Genomic DNA, 23,671 nt, shown 5'->3' on the forward strand with positions numbered 1-23,671 from the left:
CACCAGGTATTCGTACCACAGGAGACAATAACAAAGATATTACAGTATGGTTTTAATTGAAGAGGCAAACAATTTTCATTAAGATTTGCAAATGAATAAGAGGTTGAAGACCTCTAACAAACTCACTAGATTTTTTTTTTCCACAAAAAAAAAAAAAAATTCAAAATCCCACTGTACATTGTTTATGCTTTTAAAAGAACAGGATTTTGAGCTGACCTTTTGGAATCTGATGTAAATCTACAACTAATATTTAATTTTTAATTTCTGGTGAAACAGACCCACGAACAGAATGCAATAGAAAAAAAGAATATCACACAACCAAAAAAATGTTCAGTCACCAACTTCAATGCGACCAGCCATGTCCACATATGGGCATTGTCATGGCAGCGGTTTCCAGGGTGAGGGCTCAGTGAGACAGGTGTAAACTGACTTCAGTCAATGATGTCAGTATTGACTACAGTCAATGCTGAAATATTTAAGAATACAAAAATAAACAGATTTAAGCTTCAGGTGCTTAGAAATGTTCAGCACATCATTCCACCTGCATTCTATCTTGAACTACCCAAATACCAACAGCTTTGCAAAAGAAACACACTTGGGCTGCTCGGCCCTTGGACCCCTAGGCAGCACTTGAAATCGGGTGTGCTGGACAGCATGAGAGGTGAGAGGTCAAGGCAGCGACTGGACCAGGATGATTTTCTCATTGATGCAGAAACGGTGCAGCACGGTCAGCAGGTTCTCCCCGCAGCGGGACACCTGTCTCTCCATGGCCAGCCGAAAGTCCTCCTTCACCCCCTTGGTGATGCCGCGGGTCACCGTGTGGTGCCTGAGAGGAAGAGGAGGAAGAGGGAGAGGAAGAGGAAGGAAACGTGAGGACCTGAGGCTCTGTAATGGCTCACACTACAGGACTTCCAGCTGTAGAGATCCCATCATCTTCCATATACACAGAAGCACATGTGGGCGTCAACAAGTGTCTCAGAAAATTACGAGGCTCAGACTCACTGCCTGGAGGGCATGGATTCAACCGCAGTGTTCCAAAGTGTTACAATCATTTACTTATGCTAATTAAAGTGTTTCAATTACCAAGATAGACTAATAATACTGTACACAATAGCTCTCAGAATGAGCAGACTACAGGGGCCCGCTGACCAAAACGATTCACATGCCTCATTCCAGAACGTAAAGATTATGTCATAATTAGGTCATGTGAGGGGTAATTAACTCAATTACCCATGCGCATCAGCCACTGAAGAATGATGTTCTGCACAAGCTCCTGTTGCCAGGGTCTTGTGCATCTAGTTTACGTTAAGTGACTACAACAACCTATATGGCTGAAATTTCATTTCATTTCACCCTCATCCAGGAGTGGTGACTTGCATTCAATTTAATCTACTTTTGTGGTTTACTCAGAATACACCGAATGCAAAACTAAAAATGGAAAAAAAAAAAGAACAAGGCTATTGTGAGGATACATAGGTCATGCAAGGGGGACGACAGACAGGGGCGAGGTACTGTGGGAGGAATGGAGACCACATGAACTGGCCGTCACTGGGAGGGGCGGCTTGCTTGTGCGTCTCTTCTTTCAGCAACGAGTTCCAGCTCAGCATTGCGTCTCAACAGAGAGCAACTACATATTCAAAAATTCATGTTCACTGTCTGCTGATTTTTTTTTTTATCAAGAGAGCACCTCTCGTTCAGTAAAACAAACTGCCTGCAGTGACCCAGGACAGTGATTTCCTTAGTGGTTCTTCACATATGGTCATTGCAGAGAGACAATCTGATGTCCTGTTCCAAACAACAACCAAAAGTTCCCATGTTCCCATACTATGCTACAAGCACTTTTTTACTGATAGTACATATTACACAGCACTTTGCCAGCAATTTTAAATTTGGTTTGGATAGTACAGCTACATCTACAAGCTCAGCTGGAACAGAGGTGAAGAGAAGTCAGGCAGGGTACGATCGGCTAGGGGAACACTGTCTGTTCCACAGACTCCCTCTTCCTGTATGTTCCTGAGGTGGATATCCAGCACCAAGACCAGGAAGGATAACTGGATGGCCAGTTTTGGGGAGCTCAAGACAATGGCCAGGAGCCAAAAATAAGATCAAACAAGTTCATCCCTGAATAAAATGGATAATCAACACATGAAAAAATGAGTACCCAAACAGACTGCAGACATCACAAAAGAATGACATAACATTGGCCACTATGAAAAAATGTACATACAGCGTAACGCAACTTAAAAATAATGAAAACAAAATGCTGTAAAACAAAACAAAAGCCAGCTGGAGAAACGGCAGGTGAATGACCAGGCTGAATGGAGTTGGGTGGGGTGGGGTATGGGGGTACCTGTCGGTGGTCTGCACCCCAGGAAGCAGCAGGGTGTTAAACTCCTGGGATACCAGCCCCAGGGCAGGGCTGGGGTTCCTAGAGACAGCAAACACCATCATTCAGCTCCCACAAGCAACTCGGAACCTCCCTCAGGGTCAGAGGTCAAGCCAGCGAAACAGCCAATGAGAGGGCTCCAGAGGAGGGCAAAGACACAGATAGGACCTGTGTGTGCTTTGACCACCCTCAAAGGACCCCATACCTGAGCACTGAGAGCATCGGTCCGGCAGCTTACGATAACTTAGTCATTTCTGTGTGGGCTTTGAACACGTCATTTTACACAACGGCCACAGCAAGTGCCGTAGATAACATCTGAGAACGCTCTCCTCCTTTGAAAGGCAGACTGCTTTGCCGATCGTAAAAGGAATGCGTCTCAAAGTCGGTGGGGCACTACATTTGAAGTCTGTCATAAATCAGATCTCTGTGCTGTGCCACAGCCAACGGCAAGCAGATCACAGGAGATTCACAGGAAATTAAGTCAAGGGTCTTTGAAACGATACATAAAAAAAAAAATAATTAAAAAAAAAAAGGATTTGAAATGATCTAATTCAGGTCAAACTTCAAAGGAAAACAAGGGTTTTGTATTAGTCTGAAACAGAAGTGAAAGTCAAAATGAAAAAGGTGTATAACACTGTTCTGACCCCCCTCTTCCTCTGGAGAAAAGGCAGAACAGCAATCCATGCTGAAAGGAGCAACAGCAGGGACACCACAAGGGCTGAAAGCGCCTTGCCAGATCCCCTTACCAGTGCCTTTCTGCAACGTGGTGTTAAATGAAGGAGCTGTCCCTACTTTGGGGGAGTACCTCATCCAGTCAGGCAGTCAGACAGTGAGAGACACTACTGCTCTTCTGTAGTCCAAAATGACCACTGAGCAAAACAGGGTGCATCTAATAATCTGTGACCAGATACTGAACATCTACATGCACCTATTTCCCAGTGATTTCCCCTCTTCCTCCTCTGCTACACCAGTGAGAGCAGTGATCTCTGTGTTTGTGTGTGTGTGTGTGTGTGTGCGCGTGCCTGTGTACGTGCACAGCGACAGCAGGGACCTACTTGATAAGCATGCCCTGATTGGGCAGAAGCTCGAGCTGGACCTTTCCACCCTCTGTGGTGCGCAGGTAGGCAAACTCCTCCAGCATGTCAATGTCTATGCCAGCTCATTAAGGAGTTGGTACTAGCAATCAAGGATTCTACCGCAGTCACCGATTACTCAGCCATAGGCCAATGTTAAATTTCAAGTCCAAAACAATGAATGCTTTCTGTACATAATGAGTCTATATTGCTAAAATAGCATAACATTTGACTACACAGTTGCAAACACAACAGACAAGTGTGAGTTTATTTGGACAGACAGTGAATACTGTGCTGTATATCAAAATGGAAAAATAAAGGATACTGGTGACGTAGTTGAAGAAATTCTCATACTGGAAGCTGCCTTGCTGACATATCTTATCGACCGCTTTGAGGAACAGAGCCTCCCCCTGAGGCCAATCATGCTGCAGAAGGACGATCACGTGACCCAGAGCCAAATCGTCCCTGCTCTCTGTGAAGGCCCGGAGCTGACACGCAAATACAGTTTCAGAGAGAGAGAGAGAGAAAAAACAAATAATAAGGAATGGCAGGAAATACTTCAACTTAAAAGACATCCAAACTTTGAGCTTTCAGAGAATAAAAAAAAATCAGGAAAAGTGTTTGGTCTGACACACCGAGCATACATTTGGCATTGTAACATATATCCTATAGGTGTGCTTAGGACATCCAACTAAGCATTTTACGCAGGAGTGAAACACCAGTTTACATTTTCAAGGATTTTCAATGAATTTCATGCTTAAATGAGACATACATAATACATGTTGAATTATAACTGCTACTGATCAGTTTTCTGAGAAGCACACTTTGAAGTCAGTAAAGCTGAGGAATGCAGCAGACCCCTGATGTGAGAGTACCTTGAAGCATGCCAGCATTAGCTGCAGACAGAAGGGCATGATGGTCTTGCTGGTGCAGGGAAGCAGCCTCAGGTCCGTACCTGTAACGCATACCGCCATTACAGAAATGCATACGCTAACAGCCTCAATAAACACTGTCGTCATTCTTTTAACTTTGGAAAACCAGGAGAGACTTGCATGAGGATAATCTTAAGAGAACTTAGACAAAAATTTTAGCAAGAGAAACTCTGTCCTGACTCCATTCCCACGCTGCCAACCCAAACCCATGCTGGACCCTATGGAGTAAGGGGGGGCGCACCTTTCCGAAACTTAGTCCTGGTCCTGGTGACTTCATCAGTTGTCCTGCCTGGGCCCTGAGCCTGGGGAACCAGCCCGCTCACCACCTCCAGAACCTTCTCACAGGCCAGCTGAATAAAGCATGACACACACATGCAGAGTATGGCGTGAAGCACTGCTCAAGACTTATGAAACTGAGAAGGAGGCTTCATGTCAAAACAGATTATTAAATGAGACGGAACAGGTGGCGGGCCATCTAAAGTAATTTACACACTATACCCAGTTTAGTTCAAATATGACTTGACTGTATGTGGGCTGGCTATTAGAGAAGTGGAAGGAAGGACTGAATGGGCCTGGCAGGAGGATGAGTACAGAGGCAAACAGGAAAAGGTGGTGTAATCAGGAAGGGTTCTGAAGAAATCTGAGGCGTGTCCTCACCCGGTACTCGCCCAGGGCGTAGTGGCAGGACGCCAACTGGATGAGGGCGCGGTGGTGCTCCAGGCTGCCCTGAGAGGAGACCTGCACCTGCTGGGGTGGCTGGAAGGAGGCGAGCTGGTGCAAGCTGCTCAGAGCCTTCCTGTACTGACCCTGGAACAGACAACAGGCTGAAATCTATGCAAAGCCCCTTAATCAACAATACACAATCGGCTTTACTGTACTGACCCCAGAACACACAACATGCTGCAGTCTGAAGAAAGCACCTTAACCAGGGTAGCAGGGTAGCATAGTGGTAAGGAGCAGGGCTTGTAACCAAAAGGTTGGCGGTTGGATTCCCTGTCGGGGAACTGATGTTGTACCCTTGGGCAAGGTATTTAACCCAGAAATGTCTTAGAAGAAATCCAGCTATATAAATGGATAGCAATGTAAAAAACCTGTGTAAGTCGCTCTGGATAAGAGCGTAATGTAATGTAATGTAATATAATCAACAAAACACAGTCTGCTTTCCTGCACTGACATTGGAACATACAACAGATTCTTACGGCACTGGCAAACTATGCAAAGACACAGGACCTGATACAGATGCAGTGTTTTTTTTCTAAACCGGTGACAGGTGACAGGAGCAGGTGTTCAGCAGTACTAAGGCGACAGTGGTACCTGGTATATGATCATATCTGTGAGGAAGATCCTCAGCCACAGCCAGCTCTCAGTCTTCCACGAGGAGCAGATCCTGTTGAACTCTGGGAAAACAGGGTGCGTGAAAGACATCAACACACAAATCACACAATTACACAAGAACTAGGACATGTAAGTGTATGAACCACCCAAGTGCTGCAAGTGATAAAATGTCCGTAAAAACACAAATGTGACTTCTCCAATGTTGCCTTGCAAACAGACTTAAGAGCTGGCAAGTCAACCGAAATCTCCTTTAGGACAGAGGTGCCTGGCATTAGCTATAGAGGTCCTACAGGTTCTCCATCTCTCTTTGAGCGATTTACACTCTAACAAACTGGGCAGTGAAGCTAAGATGGGTAAATTAAGGCAGGAATTAGTGGAATTGAATCACTTAATTGCCTAAGGGAGCGAAGCCTACTGACGTCCCTGAGCAGGACCAGATACCCCAGGATAACGGGACAGAAGAATAAGGCAAAACAGCCCCACGAGCACGAAGTTCACAGCCATGACTTTGGTGTGGAGTACAAATGGCTGGTTGCTTGACACGAGTCAGTTCAGTTCAATGACACAGTGCGTGCTGATGTTTATCTATGCCTGTTTTCGACTTAAAGGCAGCGCTACAACTGTGAAAAATGCTACTGATGCTAACGCCACTCTGTGTTGCGTTATCAGTGACAGGCAAAGCCTGACCCGTCTCCAGGGCCTCGTGTGAGTGCAGCAGGTCCCAGCTCTCCCTGGCGGTGCGGAAGCTGTCCAGCATGTCTGCCCACCCCGGCATGTCCGTCTTGCTGACCAGGATGTGCCGGCCACGCCCCTTGCCGCTGCCGTCCTCGTCATCCGAGCTCTGGGGCAGACAGACCAACCCACACACACATACACACACACGAACACTCAGTCAGTGATGACATCAGATGCGTGTTTGTCAAATTCACAGACACACACAGAGAACATCACAGCAGCACACAGCTACTAGGATACAGTCGTGGCCAGGTTAGTGAGAAATTCATTAATGGAGAACTCTTTGTGTATGTGTACATGCATGACAAACTTGAGTGTCAATGAGACGAATCAAACGGTAGAATACTGGGTGAAAGGTCACTGCTATAATAGGTATGGATAACAAATCTCACACACACACAAACGGTGATAACAGCATGCTTGCCTAGATAAGGCATGCAAATCCAATAGCCATGAGAACACGATTCATGGTAAAAGGATCAGTGTAAACCAACCCTCTCACACAGTTAAAACTGAGATATGTAACGGTACTGCTGCAATGTGGTATAGTGGGTTAGGAATTAGACTTGCAACCAGAGGATTGTGGGTCTGGTTTCTGACCAAAGAGACTTGGCTAACCTGTCCTGCTTCAGCTCATATCCAGTAGTGCAAATGGATAATGTATAAAATATGAGCTATGTAAATCAGCATTAAGAAGGGCATTTGGTAAGCATGCAAATATTGCATACAGTAGGGATTCAGTGCAGTGTGTCCATATTAACCCTTTCATAGGTGGTGACTGCGCACAACATAAAATATATTTTTCCACTTCTCACTGCTTTTTTATGACCTCCAAAGAAAGGCTGGTTGTAGTTTTATGCGTTGAATGATGGTTCCAGCTTTCTTAACAGATTGCTAAATTGAAATGTGAGCCAGACTAGTCATAACACATTTCAGAGGTGTTAATCCCTTATTTTTGAAAACACAAAAGAGGTGTGAGGTGAGTGAAGTATGGCTAAATCTGTAGCTAATGTCATTTACATTCATGGAGTAACATAAATCTTTCCCAGATTGTACTGCTACAATTTAACATTTATTATATCCATTTAATGTATCCTTTTGACCTAAAAAGTGGCATGCCACAAGACTAACATGTGCTTGTGATGCTACCACTCCTTCAAGAAGAGAGGATACCCAGCACAAGAAATGGGCCATTTCCCATGCAACACTGCGGTCAGTAACGCACATGCCTACAAATTCAATTTCCATTGAAAGAAATTCAGCTGGAGTCCACATGGTTTATGAGCTAGCCGTGTGTGGTGTGTGAGGATTGGGGGGGGCAGAGGTTCGCGGGGGTTCGTGCAGTCACGATGCCCTCACCATGGTCTTCTCCCGGCCCTCTCCCAGCTTGCGCTTCTTGTGGACGTGCTTGCTGGAAATCCTCTCCAAGTCGGCCTCGCTGAACACTGAGGACAAGTCCTCCAGCAGGATCCAGGGCACCGCACCAGGGGAGCTGTGAGCTGGGGGAACAGGCTAATGGTAACTACTATGTACAAGCAGTCAGCTATTAAACAGGGCTAATACAAGCTAATAATTATTATAAATTAAATTATAATAGGAGAGCTACATGTGAGATGTGAGTTGTGCCAGGTCAGCTAGGCGTAGGGAAGAGTCAAAGACATTTAATGTAAACTTCCAAAGTCATTATGTCATCACTCCCAAATAACCCCCTTTTTGACAGCCTCCCCTTGCCCTCCCTCCCCGCCTCCCTCTCTCACCCTGGAAGAGTGTGGGCTGCACCGCGCTGACGTAAAGGTAGGCGTTGTGGAAGAGCACCAGGGTGGTGCAGGTCACCACCTGGCTCCGGCAGCAGGACAGGGTCTCCCCCTCCAGGCTGGGCAGATAGCGGCAGAGCTCCTTCATACGCTGCAGAATCTCCACGTAGCTCCTGAATGCGCGCGCGCACACACACACACACACACACACACACACACATTAATACAGGAACAGTCACACATGTACAGGCACAGGAACAGTCACACATATAATCACACACACACACACACACACACACACACAGGCGCAGACAGATAAACACACACACACCAACAAAGTCAAACATAAGCGCACACACATATTCACAAGTAAAATCTAAGCAAAATCAATGTAGCAGGCTTTGAAACAAACTTTGAGAGAGTGTAAGCACACACTTGTGCAGAAATTATGCCATTGATCCCCCATACAGAGCCTTTTGCAGACCAGTAAAGGGCCTATAAGTCAACTTTTCTTCATTTGTGAAAACATTTCACCCACTCTAGCACTGCTAAAACCACCCCCAGCCCAGCCCAGCTCGGCTTGGCCCGGCCCAGCCCTAGCCCCTGGCCTCACCGGCTCCCTTTGTCCCCCTGCCACTCGCAGCGCGCCCCCACGATGGCCAGGATGTCCAGCAGCCTCTCCCAGGGCTCCAGCACCACGGAGGACTTCTCAGTCAGCCCTTCAATGATGTAACGCTGCGACCCCCGGGGGGCGCCGGGAGACTTGAGACTGATGCCCTCTTGAGAGCCTGCCCCACACAGACACACAGCCACAAGGCCGTCAACATGCATGCAGTCTTAAAGAGAACGCTCATTTTCACTTTCACAGTCACTTTTATCCTCTGAAAAAGATACATTTTAAAAGTCATTTTTGTTCCTGCCCAAATACTATGCATATTGCTTTATGTATATCTTCAAGCCTTAGGCTCACAGGATCTGACAATTCCATAAAAAGCCATAACCTTGAGCAATAGTGCCCATTAGAAATGACACTATTAACACACAGCACTCCTGAAACAGAAAGCTACTTAATAGAGAAAATACAGCACAACGGACAGTGGAGTAAAAGGCATGCACTGGTACTGCGAGACATCATACCCTGCAGCTGGCCGTCGGCGGAGGGTCCGCGTGTCACATAGCTGATGTAGAACTCGGCAGCCTTGTGCATGTACTTGTAGAGGAGGCTGGCGGGAAGGCGCATGTCGTGGTTGTTGATGATTAGCGGCAGGACGTCACACACTGTGAGGGCATGAGTCGGGAACATTTGTTTACAGAAAACAAATGTGTTGCAAGCTTTAACAAGACATGTATGTCAAATAATAACTGCAAGACAAACTGGTGATATTCTCCCAGAGAACAACCAAAACTGCACTTTAAATTGATACTTCACTTTAATCTGACGCCTATCTAGTGAGACCTGTAGACTTAAATACTGGTGCCAGTAAATTGGTACCAACAGTGACACCATGTGGCCTAAGGCCTCCTTTTTGGGCTGCCCCTCTCACCAAATAGCTTCCTGAAACAGTTGACAGGTGACTCCAGGTCCTCGATGCTCTCTGCCTCCAGCAGTGTCTCTCCCAGACTCACCTGGAAGGACAGAATGCCGTTACAATACAGTTTACAGGACACAGCAAGCCTGCACAGATTCAAACTGTTTCAATAACTGTAACTCATAGACATATAATCTATATGGTTGTGTGTATTATAAATACATGCAGAATCTATATAAATATGCTTACAGCTCCTACCAACACAGATCTTAGTTACCATCCCTAAAATGTAACTCATGTTTCACAGCTCTGTGACAAACAATCTCTATGTGTGCAATTCCTGAACACTGGGGCAGTACTGGTGAGATCACTGAATTAAGCTAAATTAGAAATCACAGGGGAGATATGTTTTTCCCTTATGCATTGCTCTTCCCAAACTTTTAACACAGATGACAGTTGAAGGGCTCAAGAGAGGAGAATAATAGGAAAATAGTTAAATAAAATGAAACATAACTCTGTGAATAATATGGAAATGAAAGTGAGGGGAGAGGGAGGCTACTGACCCCGTGCTGAACCACAGACTCTGGGAAGCGTCTCAGGAGCAGCAGCAGCATCTCGGCCTTCTCCAGAGTGTTGAAGCACTGCTCCGTGGCCTTCAGCAGCATCTCACACTGCACACGCCCCGGCAGAGTCTCAAACAGGCCTGCCGCACACACACACACACACACACACACACACACGCAGGTGATTCACACTAAACACGCTCAGACAGGGCAACAGGCTGTCTCAAACACACCTGTCATGAAGACAGACTGACAGAGATAGCCAATACATCCAGGTATCTCTCATCAGACAGGGTCTCAAACAGACCTGACAAAGACACACTTTACACAGAAACCCATCTGCATGGCGCCAAGCCAAAAGACACGGAGACCACAGCGCAAAATGCTAGCCATGAAAAACAGACAGGTGCAAGCCCTTCGCTCTCAGCTTCAGCGAGGTGCACTCATGCGCGCACGTATGCAAACGAGCAGCACAGCTGGCCTGCTCTCCGCCGTACCTCGGAGGAACTGGGCGTGCTTGTCCTGGCAGTCGCTGCGCAGAGCTGCGGTGATCACCGTGATTTCCCGCCACACGGCCGGCTGCTCGGGGAAATTGACAAACCTGCAGGACAGCATCAAGAGGGTTAGCAAACAGCCCCCTGTCCTATAAACCATGGAGTGCACACTGACCTAAAAACGCGATCACACACACCTTCCAGTACTCCAACACTGGTCTGTTTGGCACACCCCCTTACGAACACTGTGTTATGGACTCAAAACATATTCAGCAGTCCTTTGAGCGCAGGAAGACCATCATGATCACTTCATTGACTTACATATGAATTTGTAATTGTAATCCTGTCTGTGCACAGCTTTGCTCGTGCTCTTAAAAACTTACATATCGTACAGCAGTCTGCCAGCAGAAGCCGTCCTCTCTGCATTGCGCTCGATGGTGTACATCTCATACTGTAGACACAATGAAGATTAAAACAAATACAGTCACAGAGGGCTCTTACATGTAGCTGACTAATGCACGCACACTGTAGTCAGATCACATTCTGCCTGCACGAAAATTAAGTGTAGGCTTGCCACTAATGCTGACAAAGATAACCATTGCTCTCGCAAAGAGCGTCCAGTTATTCGCACCGTAGTTACGACCTAGTTAGCAAGTTGTCGACGATTTTCTGACATTATGCAGTGCTGCTGCTACACTAAGCACTTTACTAACTGCTGTATGTTAGCCAGTTACCAGCCAGGTACCACTGAAAATGCCTTATCACTTATCTGGAGCTAACTGGCTAACTGTGAAGCCCAAACTCACCTGTATGTTGAAATCGGCTGGATAGAGGGTTCGAGCTGTGATGAGCCACGCTTTGGCAGCCCATGGGTCCTCGGTAACCAGCTCCCGGGCTCTTTTAACTAAAAACTCGCAGTCTCCCTGCGCAGACATGTCTGCATGAAGAGATACAGTCGCTAGCTCGCCGACTACAGTATGCAGCTAACGCTAGGTAGCTAGCTATCTACTAAGAGCGGACACATTGTTCAGTACCGTGGCGCAAAATAATGAGATAACGGGCAGAATGCAAACAAAATCCAATGTTAGCAAGATGTGCTATTCAATTTAACCAAAGAAACTGAATTCAAAACCGTCAGGTCTTTCTAAAGACCTTTTAAACCCCACGACTAATTCATTGTTTTCCAGTCCGGGAAGAAACGAACAGGAACGTTTTGATGACACAAGTGTTAGTCGCACCGAGATGATGTTACTCGGATCCGCTGATGATGATTGGAGTGGCGCCGGAAATAAATAAATAAATAAAAATAAAATAAAGCATATTGCATAAACCATTTCAAATTTAATTTACCTAGTTTGAAATAAATTACATAAACAGATAATAGTTTAGCCCATGGCATAAAATGGTCATAGATGTAAACAGTCAGTACTGTGGCTGGTTTGCAGTAGCCGATCACATACGTATTAAGCATCACTTTGCTAAAGCTGATATACGCTGCATGAAAATCAATAACACGTTTCACGTCAAGCCTCGAGCTCTTCAAAACGGAAAGCTCTTACTAAGCACATTGCAGCACATAACCAATACCTGAAAACAGCTTTTAAGACAATGGGCGACTCGATCATGGCACTTCTTAAATTCCTTGAATCAAATAGTGTTTAGAATGTCGCAACAGACAGTAATTAACTTCTTCTATTTGCTATAACCAGAGAGTGAACAGTTTTGCTAATTAAAGTGCCACATACTGATGGATGCATTTCAATAAGCAATTAGGCCTATTTTGAAGTCATCAATAACCCTGTTAATTATGTGTATTTATAGTAGACACTATGTGTAATTATAGCAGACACTGCCAATAATATTGTTTTGAACATCGTTCATTGTTCCAGCATCCTTTGTTTTGATCTATCTAAGTACTCTAGCAGTACCATTATTTTCAAAATCAATATGCAGCTTGAAATGCATAATCCAATCTATGCTTTATAGGATACACTGAAAAAAAATCAATACCAGAAAACGTGCATCTAAAATCATTCATAATTAAGGACTAGGACTCCCTCAGTCCAATTCTGGCACAACAGGAAATCAGGCTATGCTTATTTTATCTATATCTGAGGGTGCAGTTAACATCCAGCCATACGCAACGCTTTTTTTTTTTTTTTTTTTTACCACGTTCCTACTTCACTAAATCGCGTAAGGTGTGTTCTCCACTATCTCCAGATAACTTCAGCTACTCGTAATTCTGGTTCAACTGCAGCAGCAATTGGACTAAACACATGAATTTAAAGTTTACTTCAAATTGACTTTCCTGGTAAGAAGTGCTAATCAAGTCACCCTCTTGGAAGTAAGCGCCATTCATTATAAGACGCTCTGGTTTAGTAATGCCATCTAGCGGTTCTCTAGGCTGAGACTGTACCTCGCCCCTTATATTGCGCGTGCGAAAAATGAGGTTGCAAGACCACCGTTTGGATACCGGGCTGTCGATGGCAAAAATGTTCAATTCCAGCTAACACACAACGTTGCAGCAACGTCACCGCGACATTACCTTCTGGCGACGTTCTTGTGACGTCGCAGCAACGTTTTTAAGAGAATGTTGCCATTTGGTCCCGTGGATAACGTTGCCGTGACGTCGACCCTTGGTCACTTGCAAACGTTATCATTTCCCAGCTAATGCACAACGTCGCAGCAACGTCGCTTGTAAGTGCTCATTTGGTCACTGTTAAATATGGACGCCAGGACGTCGAGGTTACGGGCTGACAACGTCACAACATTACGTTGCCTTACAAGCATTCTGAAATTGCATTATGGTGTGGCCTGGCCAGTGTTTAGGGTGTGATGATGGATGTTAGGTTAACACCAGTATTTCGAAATAAATTGTGAGCCATTAGCGGTATCCGGTGGAGGGAGATCAGTAGGGGCAAGACATCAGTATATTTGGGAAGACTCTGTACTAGCCAAGCAGAAGCTTTCTGGTTGGGCTGCAGGGATTTGATGTTGTAACTGATGTTGTAAGTTAATAGCTGTCTAAATGGACAGACCTTTCAGGTTTGGCCCTGCCACTGGCTTGAAGGGAGAACATTCAGGACAGCCTAGACATGACTAGGATTACACGGCCTGGAGTGCAGTGTCTGCTGACCTCTTTCAGCAGACTGGATGTAAACAAACTGGTAAAATCCTCTGTCTTTCCACACGACTCCAGTCAGCTGTTATCAGAAAATCTGTAAAACAAATACACATGAAACCCGTTGAAGAACATAAAAATGAAAGCGCTTGAACTTGGCAGCAATTTAATTTCCCGCGACAGACGAACGAGTCCAACACGCGTTTGATCTTTACTTCCAAACGTCATCAGCAAAGCGCCGCCGTGTGGGCGGAGTGAGCTGCGTCGGAGGATGGGGGTAGTGTCACGGCGGAGAGTGGGACCTCTCCATGTTCAATGGTTCCTGGGTCTGCGTGTCAAGGTACAAAGACACCGAGGGAGGTGACAGCTGCACAACAGAGGTACGGTTGAGCGCAAAGCGCGATTGATACTCAAGTGCAAATTTTACATCCGTTTTGTCGTGTGCTTTTGTAATGTTATTTTAATACACTGGCATCGCGGAACACTCTTTCGCTTGGATCTCATTCCGAGTCGTTTGCAGGTTTGCTGGTATGAGTCATGACGGAGAAAATGCATGCAGCTAACGTTAACTCGCAAAAGGGTGACGGGGTACCCTTTCAGGAGCCCTTTGACGTGAGAGCTATCTACTGAACTGTCTCTGGCTTCTTTCATAAGCCTCAAATGTGCACCTGTAGCTTATTAATGTCAGTGTGGGCCGTGGACTCCGCCTAGTTAGCTAGCAGGCTGCCAGGCCATAGCGAGCTAACTGCAGCTGGGCACGATCTTGACCCCTTGACTCAGTGCAACGACTTTAGCTTGCTAGAGTGCTTTCAAGTCAATGAAGCGACTTGACTGGCTAGCAGGTGCAGATAACGAAAGTCTTATACACTTACGGTGGTTAACTGACTGGGGGTATTGTGCAGTTGGTGCCGATCGAGTCGTCGTAGCTGTAATGTAGTAACAGTTAGCTCGCTAGCTAGCTAAGAACTGAACATAAATGCTTCAGATCCGAGCGTCAGCTGCCCCTTGCCATCTGGACACTTCAGAAACCAACAGAATTGCAAGCTGGTACCTACGTGTTTTTTTTAGATTGGATTTTTTTTCCGTGATTTGTGTTGTAATTCATGCTACACCGGCATTGGAAGAAGAATATCAGTGCAGAGCCTCGCTGTAAAGCTGAATGTGTGGAAGGAGGCTAGGAAGCTAGTTAGCTAACCGGCGATGATAGCCCGCTAGTTTTGCCAACGTGACATGAGGTCAACGTTTTATTTGACAGCAGTACTTTGCAGATTGTCTGAACCTAACTTCGTTATCTTGAAGGGAACATTGCTGTTGTAGTGTAACGGATTGCTTATCGCCGTCGTGTATATGCACAGTTTTGAAAACAGCTTTCTCTGTATCGACACATCAGTCGACCTCAGGCAAGAAAGCCGGGTACCTAGCAAGCTACATCTCAGTAACAGCAACTTGCTAGCTAGCCAGCATTTTACAGTAGTATAGAAAAGCGTAAAAACCTAGAGAGACAGCTGGCGGTAGATATGCACATTTACAGCTGACGTTACTGCCTCTGCTAATCGGTGAATGAATGTATTGTCGTACTGTACTGTAGATAGCTAGCTATCTACCTTTACTGTTATTTGTTTCCTAAGCTTTTGTACTTTGACAGTCCACAGTGTGCGTGGACACAACCGGACTGCCAGCTGCAAGGTAACGTCAAAGGCGTCTTAGAGAAACGAAACACGTTCCATTACGTGAGGACGGTCAACGCAGGCTAGCTAAGCATTGCCCCTAATAGTATAGTGCCTGAACAGCTGAAAACTCATCTTGCTGTGACATCTGCGTGTAGCCTGCCTAGAAATAAGTGCCAATAATGTGCTAGTCGTGGAAGGTGTCTTCCGTATTCATTCATTTGATGGTATACAAAGGGTTTTTAGAGAGTGTTTAAAATACTTTCGTTGGCCCTCACTGTGCGGGGACATGCCGGAGAGATTAGATACGACACTGGAATGAGGATGCCGGTCATAGTCAGGGTTAAGGTTGGCTAAGTATGGGGGAAAAAAACCCGATGACCCCAAACGAGCAAGAACAGTGTATGTAAATGATTTACATATTAAAACGTAATCATAAGCGAAGATCCACTTTCTTACTGTGAGGGAAAAAAAAACGGAAATTGCCAAATCGCTTACAGTAATTTGCACTGATTAATGTAGGATATTGCTTGCATTGCATGTTTTTACATGAGTTCAGCATGGTGATTCAGGCCTGTGACCTCCTGTTACCCCCAAGTGCTCCCAGGTGTCATTGCCTTACAACTGCTGCAAGCTGAAAACCTCCCTTGTAAGGTAAACTGTGCAGCTCCACCCCAGTATAAGTTTACAGAAAGGGTTTCATTGTCATTTTAATGTGATCAGATTAGCAATGAAATTTCTGAACAGGGACCTTGATAGAATGACTAATCGTTGCCTCATTGCCAGAGGTTGGTTGGGAATTTGGCAATAGTATCCGATGGAGTGGCTGACGGAGTTAAGTCTTGAGTTGGTGTCATTTGCTCGTTCTGAATTCAGTGCTGTTTGGGTGTGTCTCCGAGAAGTCAAAACAGCATTGTGTAAGGCACAGTAAGAACCAATGGCCTCACTCCTCTGTCTTTTCACCCCGTTTGACTGGGAATGCCATTGGACGATTGGGTAGCTCATTGTGCTGTAAATGTGCATATCTGAGGGTGACGTTGCTTTAGCACTTTCTGAATGTGAAGGAGTGATTATACTGACGTATGCACACACTGGAATGAAAGGCCCCATTATGATGTCATATCAGTCAGGTGATGCGTGCGCTGGGGAACTGGATGGCTGTATTCTGTGGGCCAGATTTGATTTGCTCTGTTGAAACAGGCTGTGTTATATGTGTTTTATTCCATCTAAAAATGAATATTTTCAGTCCTCCTCCTCAGTTGCTGTGTTGCCCAGAGCTTGTTAGTTCATGTTGATGTTGGCATAGTGACCTAGCCAGTTTTGGCACTGAATTTCAGTCATACTGCCAGCTCTTGCCACAGGCATGTTGTACAACTGTTATCTCCTGTTAAGAGTTGTATCTAAATGTACAATTAATAATGAAAAGTGTGAAAAATTGGTGGGGTATGAGTGGATGACAGGAATGTAACCTGTGTTGTTTGCCAGTTATATAGTGATCTAATATGTGTGAAGGAGTTTTTTTTAGCATGAGTTTGAGTGTGTTTTAAATCTCTTACTTAAAAAAAAAAAATAAAATTAAGCAGCCACATTGTTGATTTATTTCTTTTTTAAAAATGGATTGATTTGAAAGACCTGTTGTGCTGTACTAATCTGAATAAAATGAGAATTTACTGATCGTGAGCCAATATCTTTCATGGAAAATTTTAGCCAATTCATTACCTAATTGGTTTGAAATTAGTCATGCAAATGTTACTCTGGTATCATGACGAAATATTTCGTAGGTAAGAATTTTGTATGGAGCGAAGACTAAGGCATTTTATTGTGTGCTTTATTGGTGCAAGTGTATTGCTTAGGTACTAGATCCAAGTCTCATTTTAATCATTCCATTCAGTGTTTACACATTGACTGGTAGTAGAATTCTGCAATCCTTCAGTCCTCCTTGTTCCTGAACTCCTGGTGTGTGTCAGAACATGTGACCAGTGGTTTAGATTGCATTCTGTAAACCAGCTCTATTTGAATTCTATTTGAAAAATTTCTTGAGTCTTCTTGAGTCACTGACTTGCAGCGCACTGTAATAAAAGGCAGTAGGAGCTCATGAATGCACTATCCACATTGCCAGAGCTATTTTAGTGCTCTCTGTAGAGGCCTCATATTCAAAGTTGGTAGTGTACACCTCTCTGGACAGAGCGAACAAAGGTAAAGTTGTTTTTTTTCCCTTTAATTACCCAAATCGGCTGTGTCAGCTGTAGTAGCCAGCTGGACTCTAATCTGAGCGGGATGTTGCGAGTATCACTGAACGAGGCCTTGAAAAGGACACTTTCGGCATACTCCGTTTCGCTTATTCGTGCAGAAAAAATTCCAGTTGAGTAACTTTGTTTTGGTAACTCTTACGATCCTCAGCCAATATTTGACACGCCTTGGTTGTAATGTGTGGGTTAGTCAGAAGCGCACGGCTGTCCGGTTGCTCTCGGGCATGCCGGAAGAGCTGGGAAGTGCAGCAAATGTCACCACACTGCGTGCAGAGTGCTCTGCTGGTGAGATGACAGAGTCTGATTTATCATTGAGGGAAAAGAAGCACCACATCACAGAGTAGAACAAGGCCAGAGTTTCCATTGCATTGTGAAACACCTTGAGAGGAGTAATACATGGCTATGCATGGAACTGAAAGCTTTTGCACACTACATGGTGGAGCATCTGGTTGAGAGGAATACTAGATGGACAAGCAGGAGACTAAAAAGGGTATGTGCGTGTGGGTGTAAGAGACAGACTTGGGGAAGTTTACGAAATGTGATTACGAAGTTGTTTTTCATGCGGAGAAAAAAGCAGTTTTATTTTTCTGGGAATGATCATTGGTATTACAAAAGAATTGCAGCCGTAAAGGGTAAGAGTCATGGTGAGGCCAAAAGTACTTTCTGCAGGGTTTTTCTGACTTCCTGTGCTTTTTCCTTTTCGGTCATTTTAAATCATAAAAGGGCTGTGCAGCGCAAATGCATCTGAGACAGCCTGTGTTCAGAGTGAAATAAAAATACTAATACCACCCTATTACAGGGCCTTGCTGCTTGGAGAGTTCAGGTCTTTTTCTGTTGAGCTCGAAAACAAGTAGAGTCTCTCTGTGAGGAAGTCTACATCCCCCAGCGTGGGAAACACTGCAATGCTATCCCATCAGGAAGTAATGTAGGCTACTCCATGCCCCCTGCTGTGAAGTTTGATTTCTTTTCATATGGTGTGGTTTTATTTTGATTTCCCCCCAATGACATATTACATAAAATAGTACAATCTTGTACTACAGAGGATAGAAGGATGAATTTTTGGCAATTCTCAGTTGATTCAGACAGTAGTAGACTGATAATGAGCTATGGTATTAATGCAAATGTAAACTAATTTTCAGTTTGGTATGTTTCTATTGTGGATCTCACAAGATAGATGATTCACTGTCACAATTTAGTTAAACCAAAGGCAACTGTATTCTGTTCCACTCATACATACTGTCAAATAAGCTGTTCTCTGCTTTCACTGCTAGAGCCTCTGACGTCAATCTTAGACCTCTGTATAGACTGGAGACATTGTACCTGTAAAATTAGTTTAAGGAAGTATTATGTTTTACTGAATTCATACTTAAAAATAGAATTAATTTCAATGACTGTGAGATTAGTCAGCCTCTAATTACTCAAAGCTAAGGATAAACTTTGTAACACAGTGAGTCGAGGCCTAAGTCTAATTGCAGGCAGGACTTTTTCCCCGCTCTTGGTTTTATTTGGTGACTGCATGTCGCCTTTGCAGGGAGTTGCTGAGGGGACTGCACGAGTGACGATGGCGCCCGGCAGCCTGGAGTGATTGTCATCATGGGGGCCGTCACTACCGCGGACCCCGAGGCCCCGCAGGGGAAGCAGGCCAAAGCGGTGCTGCTGCCAGGGGTGGACCCGCGCCAGAAACACTACGTGTGCGGCTCGTGTGCCGCCTTCACCAACATCGTGGTCACCTTCCCCATCCAGAAGGTGCTGTTCCGGCAGCAGCTGTTCGGCGTGCGCATGGGCGAGGCCGTGCAGCAGCTGCAGAGGGACGGCCTGCGGAACCTGTACCGGGGGCTGCTGCCCCCCCTCCTGCAGAAGACCACCACGGTGGCGCTCATGTTCGGCCTGTACGAGGACTTCTCCCGCCTGCTGTCGCGCCACGCGGGCGGGCCCGAGCTGCTGACCCGCAGCGTGGCGGCGGTGCTGGCGGGCACGGCGGAGGCGGCCTTCACGCCCTTCGAGAGGGTGCAGACCCTGCTGCAGGACCAGCGGCACCACGGCCGTTTCCACAACACCTTCCACACGTTCGGGACGCTGCTGCGGGAGCACGGCGTGCGCGAGTGCTACCGCGGGCTGGCGCCCATCCTGCTGCGCAACGGGCCCAGCAACGCCCTCTTCTTCGGCCTGCGCGGGCCCCTCAAGCAGCGGCTGCCCGAGGCCCAGACGCCCGCCGCCCACCTGGTCAACGACTTCATCTGCGGCGGCGTGCTGGGCGCCGTGCTGGGCATCATGTTCTACCCGCTCAACGTGGTGAAGTCGCGCATGCAGTCGGAGGTGGGCGGGCCCTTCCCCTCGTCCCGCGCCGTGCTGCTCACCGTCTGGCGGGAGCGCGGTGGCAAGGTGACGCACCTGTTCCGCGGGGCGCACCTGAACTACCACCGCTCCCTCCTGTCCTGGGGCATCATCAACGCCACCTACGAGCTCCTGCTCAAGCTCATGTGAGCGGCGGCCGGGGAAGGGGGGGGCTGTGGGCCGGTGCGTGACAGTGAGGGAGAGCGGCCATTACTGTACGTGTATGTGGCACAGCGGCTGGGGAGGGGCCCTCTGATTGTGCACGCTGGAGAGCGCGTGTCATCGCTGGGGGGGGAGGCAGAGAGGGGGCGGGAGACGTGCTTCTGCAGCTCTGTATGTGTTTAAGGGTGGGGGTGGGGGGGGGGGGGGAGGAAAGTGTGTGCCCTGGGTTGACCATATGTCTGCGGAGGAGAGTTTGTTGAGTCGAAGCAGGTATTAGAATGCAACGCACAACAAACTGATCCAAACGTTGATCAAGTATGTTTGAAAGCAGCTGAACAAGACCAGAAAGCGCTTGCGGTTGCCAGTGGGCTCAGTGACAGAAATGAAGAGAGATCAGCGAGGCTCCTTGAGTCTGGGGCGGAGGTGCACTATGCATCGGGCTTCCCCTGGTCATTTTTACGTGTTTGCATTTGTTTTTCTAAAAAAAAAATATATATATATTGAGATGATTTTTTTGCAGAACTGACAAGCAGTGAACTGGTCCAGCAATTCAGTTTTTTTCATCTGGGTTGGATTTTTTCCCTTTTGTTCTGTGTGTTTGTGGAGCACCTGGTGTTTTTAGTGTTATTTTTCATTGATCCCATCCCTTTAAGGTTAAATCTGATAATGCTGTTGATCTGCATTTAAAAAGTGTAAAATCCTCCTTAACCTACAGCTGTAAATGTGTGGTTGTCTCAGTGGTCATTTTTGATGTGCTTTCCCACCAGTGCATGTAAGCAGTTTTGTCTCTGTCTCTTGGTTGGCCTTGGGCAATGACAAAATGGCCATCCCTATCTAACCAGCCTGCACTGTGGCCTAAGACTGATAGAATTGTTCCTTGTGTCTTTCCACCATTCCATGTTCCATTCTGTTGTTCTTTACCGAGCCTCCATTTTAAGACAGTGGACAGGTTTGGAAAAGGAAAGTGTTCACATTTGCCCGATGGCCTCTGAACTCACAATGGCCCCAGATCAATGATAACTGTGCCATTAAACTATAAAACTACAGCATGTGCTCTTGTTTTTTATATATATATATATATTTTAAGGAGGAGGGTCTCTGTATCCCCTCTACAACTGACACAGTCCAAAATTCAGCAGTCGTAATCTTCCAACTGCTAAATGGCATTATTGGCGAAGAACCTGATTGCCTGATAGATAGTTCCTGTAACACGTGCCATTTTCTAGGGGGGCCTTTGGGTGGGGGGAGGGGTGGCTTCGGAGGGGGGGGGGGTGCGGGGGATGGGGGGGGGGGGGGGGTTTCAACACAGTGGTGAGACCAAAAATCAAAAACCTGTCGCAGTGAACACAAACGGCTGTTCCATTAAAAAAAAACAACCACATGTCACGGTTATGTGTGTTGTGTCGTACCCAGAAGACACCTGCTGTCCCTACAATGTATCACAATTTCTTTTGTTTATTTTTCAGAACTGCTGTGTGGTTTATGAAGCCACACAAACTGCCCTGTTTTGAACTACCGCACAGTGAGAAATGCTGAATAATGTGTGGAACATGACTGATTTTGAGAGAGCTCTCTCTCTCTGAAGTTAGAGAGGCATTCGTAAGCAGAATTATACAATTACTGTTGCTTAACTTTTGTCTTTTGATTGTTGATGTTATAATTTAGGGAAAGGGAAAGTGATGACGCCTGAAACGTGAAAGAAATTTTGAAGAACAGGATGGAAAATGTCCCTGTATCAGGACAAAAATAAATATTTAATGAACAAATGAGTTTGTGGATATTTACATGTGAGTGTAACTGGTTTATTTTTAATCTAATGATTTTGGATATATTTTTAAGGCAATAAATTGTCAGTTTTACAAATGTTAAGTGCTGCTTATTTTGTTGTTTGTGTTGTGTTGCTGTTTCTGATTGGCTGGTGTCGCTGAGGTCTCATGTCAGGTCATGTGGGCCTTCTACTCAGAGCTCCTGTTTCCATCTACACGAGAAGCCTGAGTGACCTCATTATATGTGCTGTGCAGAGTTGAAATATCCCGAAAATGGCCATATGTACTGCATTATTTGAACAACACGAGTAGTGATGAACATATCCTTGGTCTCTTTCTGGGGGAATTAATCTGGCATCCAAACTAACCATGCTCAGGCTGTAGACTGTGATCCCCTAAACAAGCCCAGCGGTGCATCATGGGTAATAGCACAGTCACTCTAGAGAGGCCTGCAGATAGCGCATGTCTCTGTGTGAACTCTGTTGACTGGGTGAGCAGAACATGGTAGTGGTGGGTGGGGAGGGTGTGCAAAGTTATCTCATTCACGGTCTGCCTGAGAATGCAGTCAGACAAGCAGTGAGTCAGCATGCGTACCACATTTACATGTACCTGCAAGTGTGCAGCACAGAAACACAAGATAGGCAGATATGTCTTCATGTAAACTTTGCTGTTGCAGAGTTCAGAATGCTACATGACTATCCAAGAATGAATCATAGCAGGCACTTTGCATGCTGTGTGAACAAATATGACAGTATGTAGGGGTGATTATTTAAATAATTTATATAATGTCTGTTTTACAGTTATGGTCTCTTTACATCTAAAATATAAATTTGTACTGAATACTGTAAAATTACAAATTACAGGTGTGATTTTTTTATTGTGATTATTTGTATAGCTAGCAAAATGCTAATTTGAGTCCCTAACATTAGTCAGCCTGGTGTCATTATTTAATTTGTCATTTTTCAGTGATTTTATGCTAACACACACGCCCATAGACTCAAGGAAAATAAACCTTGCACCAGTTGTCCTTTCGTGTTGTGTATATTGCCTTTTAAACCAGTTCTCTTCACTTCGGTTATTTAAACCCAATTGAATTGTTAAATGATGTTCATACTTTGCCACTGTTCTGTTGGATGAGAAGACCTTCCAGGAAAATACTCCTCCTATGATTTGTCTTCCACCTTGCTGCACCCATTCAAGACCACATTACACTTATTGTGAAGAATAGGGGTGACAAGCCAGCTAAATTTGAAACCTGGCTTTCTCAGGCTAGCCACATTTCTGTTCGTGTGTTCATTCTTGACTGTACAGTCCCTTGGGTTCTGCCTATGTGGTCATCATTGCAGAAATCGGAGTCTTCAGTTGACAGACACCCATGAGTTCAGTAGACAAACGCTGAACAACTTTTTTTGCAATGGTGCTGATGAGAGATGAAAGCCCCGGCTGAAGGTTTTGGAGTGTTATTACACAAACACTGCCATTTGTCTCCCACTATCACCTGAGAGACTTGCTCCACTTTGGTTGTTGAACTAACTCCTGAATAAGAAACTGTACATAAAGAAGTCCTTCGA

At 45.6% G+C, this 23,671-nt stretch overlaps 2 protein-coding genes across 4 annotated transcripts; one reads left to right on the forward strand and one right to left on the reverse strand.

Moving 5' to 3' along the window:
* Positions 1–217: 217 nt before the first annotated feature.
* Positions 218–12,011, reverse strand: ints10 (integrator complex subunit 10). 2 transcript variants are annotated; one of them, XM_036516706.1, is made up of 18 exons: positions 11,608–12,011; positions 11,185–11,252; positions 10,805–10,908; positions 10,308–10,447; positions 9,760–9,841; positions 9,353–9,493; positions 8,829–9,003; positions 8,219–8,388; positions 7,821–7,960; positions 6,414–6,567; positions 5,706–5,788; positions 5,049–5,198; positions 4,633–4,741; positions 4,335–4,414; positions 3,785–3,947; positions 3,442–3,535; positions 2,351–2,428; positions 218–826 (listed from the first exon to the last, which is right to left on the reverse strand). In XM_036516706.1, the coding sequence occupies exons 1-18, from the start codon at positions 11,734–11,736 to the stop codon at positions 670–672; spliced, it is 2,217 nt and encodes a 738-aa protein (XP_036372599.1). In that variant the 5' UTR covers positions 11,737–12,011; the 3' UTR covers positions 218–669. The 2 variants fall into 2 exon arrangements, with proteins under 2 accessions (XP_036372599.1, XP_036372600.1); XM_036516707.1 differs by lacking the exon at positions 2,351–2,428.
* A 2,201-nt stretch (positions 12,012–14,212) lies between these two features.
* On the forward strand, positions 14,213–20,456 carry slc25a51a (solute carrier family 25 member 51a). 2 transcript variants are annotated; one of them, XM_036517126.1, is made up of 2 exons: positions 14,213–14,302; positions 19,370–20,456. In XM_036517126.1, the coding sequence occupies exon 2, from the start codon at positions 19,432–19,434 to the stop codon at positions 20,320–20,322; it is 891 nt and encodes a 296-aa protein (XP_036373019.1). In that variant the 5' UTR covers positions 14,213–14,302; positions 19,370–19,431; the 3' UTR covers positions 20,323–20,456. The 2 variants fall into 2 exon arrangements, with proteins under 2 accessions (XP_036373019.1, XP_036373020.1); XM_036517127.1 differs by lacking the exon at positions 14,213–14,302 and adding an exon at positions 17,851–18,328.
* The last annotated feature ends 3,215 nt before the right edge of the window (positions 20,457–23,671 follow it).

This window comes from Megalops cyprinoides, chromosome 22 (genome assembly GCF_013368585.1).
Source record: "Megalops cyprinoides isolate fMegCyp1 chromosome 22, fMegCyp1.pri, whole genome shotgun sequence".
Lineage (NCBI taxonomy): Eukaryota > Metazoa > Chordata > Actinopteri > Elopiformes > Megalopidae > Megalops > Megalops cyprinoides.

Coding starts and splice junctions, on each gene's coding strand:
- slc25a51a (XM_036517126.1), top strand. CDS start 19,432: ATGGGGGCCGTCACTACCGCGGACCCCGAGGCCCCGCAGGGGAAGCAG.
- ints10 (XM_036516706.1), bottom strand. CDS start 11,736: ATGTCTGCGCAGGGAGACTGCGAGTTTTTAGTTAAAAGAGCCCGGGAG. Junction 9,494..9,759: donor CTGTTTCAGGAAGCTATTTG/GTGAGAGGGGCA, acceptor ATGCCCTCACAG/TGTGTGACGTCCTGCCGCTA. Junction 5,789..6,413: donor ACACGAGGCCCTGGAGACGG/GTCAGGCTTTGC, acceptor CTGTTTTCCCAG/AGTTCAACAGGATCTGCTCC.